Source organism: Musa acuminata, chromosome BXJ2-9 (genome assembly GCF_036884655.1).
Source record: "Musa acuminata AAA Group cultivar baxijiao chromosome BXJ2-9, Cavendish_Baxijiao_AAA, whole genome shotgun sequence".
Classification (NCBI taxonomy): Eukaryota; Viridiplantae; Streptophyta; class Magnoliopsida; order Zingiberales; family Musaceae; genus Musa; species Musa acuminata.
The window spans coordinates 14556412-14559227 of NC_088346.1; the positions used below are offsets into that span (position 1 = coordinate 14556412).

At 55.8% G+C, this 2816-nt stretch overlaps 1 protein-coding gene across 1 annotated transcript; it reads left to right on the forward strand.

Moving 5' to 3' along the window:
* The first annotated feature begins 1255 nt into the window (after positions 1-1255).
* Positions 1256-2539, forward strand: LOC135622011 (uncharacterized). The gene is made up of 2 exons (XM_065123638.1): positions 1256-1541; positions 1614-2539. The coding sequence occupies exons 1-2, from the start codon at positions 1256-1258 to the stop codon at positions 2537-2539; spliced, it is 1212 nt and encodes a 403-aa protein (XP_064979710.1).
* The last annotated feature ends 277 nt before the right edge of the window (positions 2540-2816 follow it).

The following is a 2816-nucleotide window of genomic DNA, read 5'->3' on the forward strand; positions in this document are numbered from 1 at the left end:
GGCGACCACTCATCGAGGGTGAAGGACTCGGCACGGAAGCACAATCCGCCCGGCACCAAGGAGTCATCGATCAGCCCTGATCCCGACCAATGCTAACCAGCACCTCTTCCTGAGAGCCCGGGTACCTCATCATCCAAATCACCCTACAGAAAGCTCCCGACATTAACCCATGGACCAGGTCGTGCTGACTCACTAGCCACGACGCATTTGTTCACTAACATTTTGGCGCTAGAAGGAGGTTCATGTTGCACGAGCATCTGGTCGAAGCGCCCCCCCCCCCCCCCCCCGCCCCGAGGGAGAACCACACGCCGACCTCCCTTCCATCCAACCCGAAAGTCAAGTCCTCTCCGCTCCCGGAGATGGCAGGATTCTGACCTCAACACCAAATTGCTACTGGCGCTTATTCAACGACCCGGGGTGGTCGCCCCTCGGATTCATCATAGGACCCTCCGCTGTTACACTCGAGGCATTCCTCGACCTGTCCAAGCAACTGCAGGCCATGGCAGGCATGATGCAGTCTCTCGCTCCGCTTATTCCTCATATCGTGCGGCTAGCGACTCCCCCGACTGACCCAGCCCAGCAGGGGCCGAGCGGGGAGCAGGTCGGGACTAGAGAAGCTCAAGAGCAAGCAACAGACCCGAGAGGTCCATCCAGACAAAGCATACCCACAACCTGTCGAGTCACCCTACCCCACCTCGAGCCTGACACCATATCATCTGATTCGGCGGATGACTCACTTAGGGCCCAGCTATCCCGGGTCAATCAACGCTTGGATGATTTCCAGCATGAGTTCTGAAAGTCGCAGAGCAAGTCCAACGATGACGGCTCAGGCGGGTCCCCTTTCACTCAGGAAGTACAAGACAAGCCAGTACCCCTCAACTTCAGGCTGTCGGCATTAGAGGCGTACAATGATGGCTCCGACTCCGCGGAGCATGTCTTTGCATTCCGGGCTCATATGTCCCTCTATGGCACCTCCGATGCATTAATGTGCCGCGCATTCCTGACTACCCTGAGGGGACCGGTGCGAGTGTGGTTCAGCCACCTACATCAATCCTCAGTCTCATCCTTCGACTAGCTTGCTAGGGAGTTCGAACAAAACTTCCTCGCCAGCGTGCGACCTAGGCCTTCCATGGCCACCCTGCTCACATTATCCTAGCGCGAAGACGAGCCGCTTTCTTAATTCATGACGTGTTTTGCCACTAAGATCCTGGGATTCCCGGACGCTCACCCCTCTCTAATCATGTAAGCATTTCTGATGGGTTTGAAGCCTTCAAGGTTCTTCTGGTCGCTCATCGAAAAGCCGCCGGTGACCGTCTCCGAAATGCTCCAGCACGCCAACCAGTACGTCACCGCTGAAGCGTTGGTGGTAGGGAAGCGTATGGAAGGCAAGAGGCCAAGGGTGGAACAACCCCGGGGATCAACCTCAGCAACCTTGGTGCCACCCCGCCGGGGGCTTGATCGACAAGAGCTACTTTTGAGGCCCTCGCCTCTTCCCCTGAAAGCCTCCCGCACTGAGATCGTCCTCCAAATTAGGGAAAAAGGTCTCTTGCGACATCCACATCCCATGAGGGCCACTCACAAGGATCAATCTAAATTTTGCAGGATCCACTAAGACTACGGCCATGATACGGAGGACTGCCATGACCTCCAGAACCAAATAGAGGGGCTGATCCGTAGAGGCTATCTCGGGCGCTATCTCAAGGAACCCCGGGAAGCTACTCCGAGCCCCAAGGAACTCGTCGAAAGACAAATCGATGTCATCTCCGGGGGGCTTGCGGCTAGCGACAACAGCTCTGCAGCGAGAAAAGCCTACGCTCGTAGCATGGTCAAGAAACATCCCCAACCCGAGATCGAGCCTGAAATTACCTTCGGGGCCAGAGAAGTCGAGCACTCCCACCATGATGATGCTTTGGTAATCTCTATCCAGGTCGCCAACGCTCAAGTAAAAAGAGTGATGGTCGACACCGGAAGCTACGCCGACGTTCTTTACTTCGACACCTTCCGGAGGCTCAGCTTGACCAAGGGAGACCTCACCCCCATGGTGTCTGCACTCACGGGATTCACAGGGGATTCTATATCCCCGCTCGGGACTATGGCCCTCCCTGTCACCATTGGAGAGGAACCAAGAGTGAAGACAATGATAACCACCTTTATGGTAGTTGACCTCCTCTTAGCTTACAACATCATCCTCGGCCGATCGACGCTGAACAAGTTAAAAGCGGTGGTCTCCACCTATCACCGGGCCGTCAAGTTTCCGACTTCGGAGGGGATCGGGGAGGCCCGCAGTGACCCAGGGGAGTCGAGGCGGTGCTATCTCGCAGCGGTCACTCTCCCAGGAAAATCGCACCTCGCTCAGGTCCCCAACCCCCGCGAAGGACCCACAACACCAATGCTGCTGGAGCCTCTCGAGTGGCTCATCGAGGTATCATTAAAAAAGAGCCGACCTGACCAGACCGTTAAGGTCGGAACTGCACTTCCCGAGGTGGACCAACTCCACCTCATAGACTTTCTGAGGAGGAACGCCGATATGTTCGCATGATCCCCCGAGGAGATGCCCGGGATCAGCCCGGAAGTAGCCCAACACCGGCTCAACATCGACCCCGAGGCTTGGCCGGTGAGACAAAGACCGAGGAAGTTTGCTCCTGACTAACTGAAGGCAATCAGTGACAAGATCGACTGCCTTAGAAAGGTCAAATTTATTACCGAGGTCCAATACCCTCGGTGGCTGTCGAATGTAGTCCTCGTTAAGAAATCTAATAGAAGCTAGAGGATGTGTGTTGATTATATCGATCTCAACCGGGCATGCCCCAAGGACT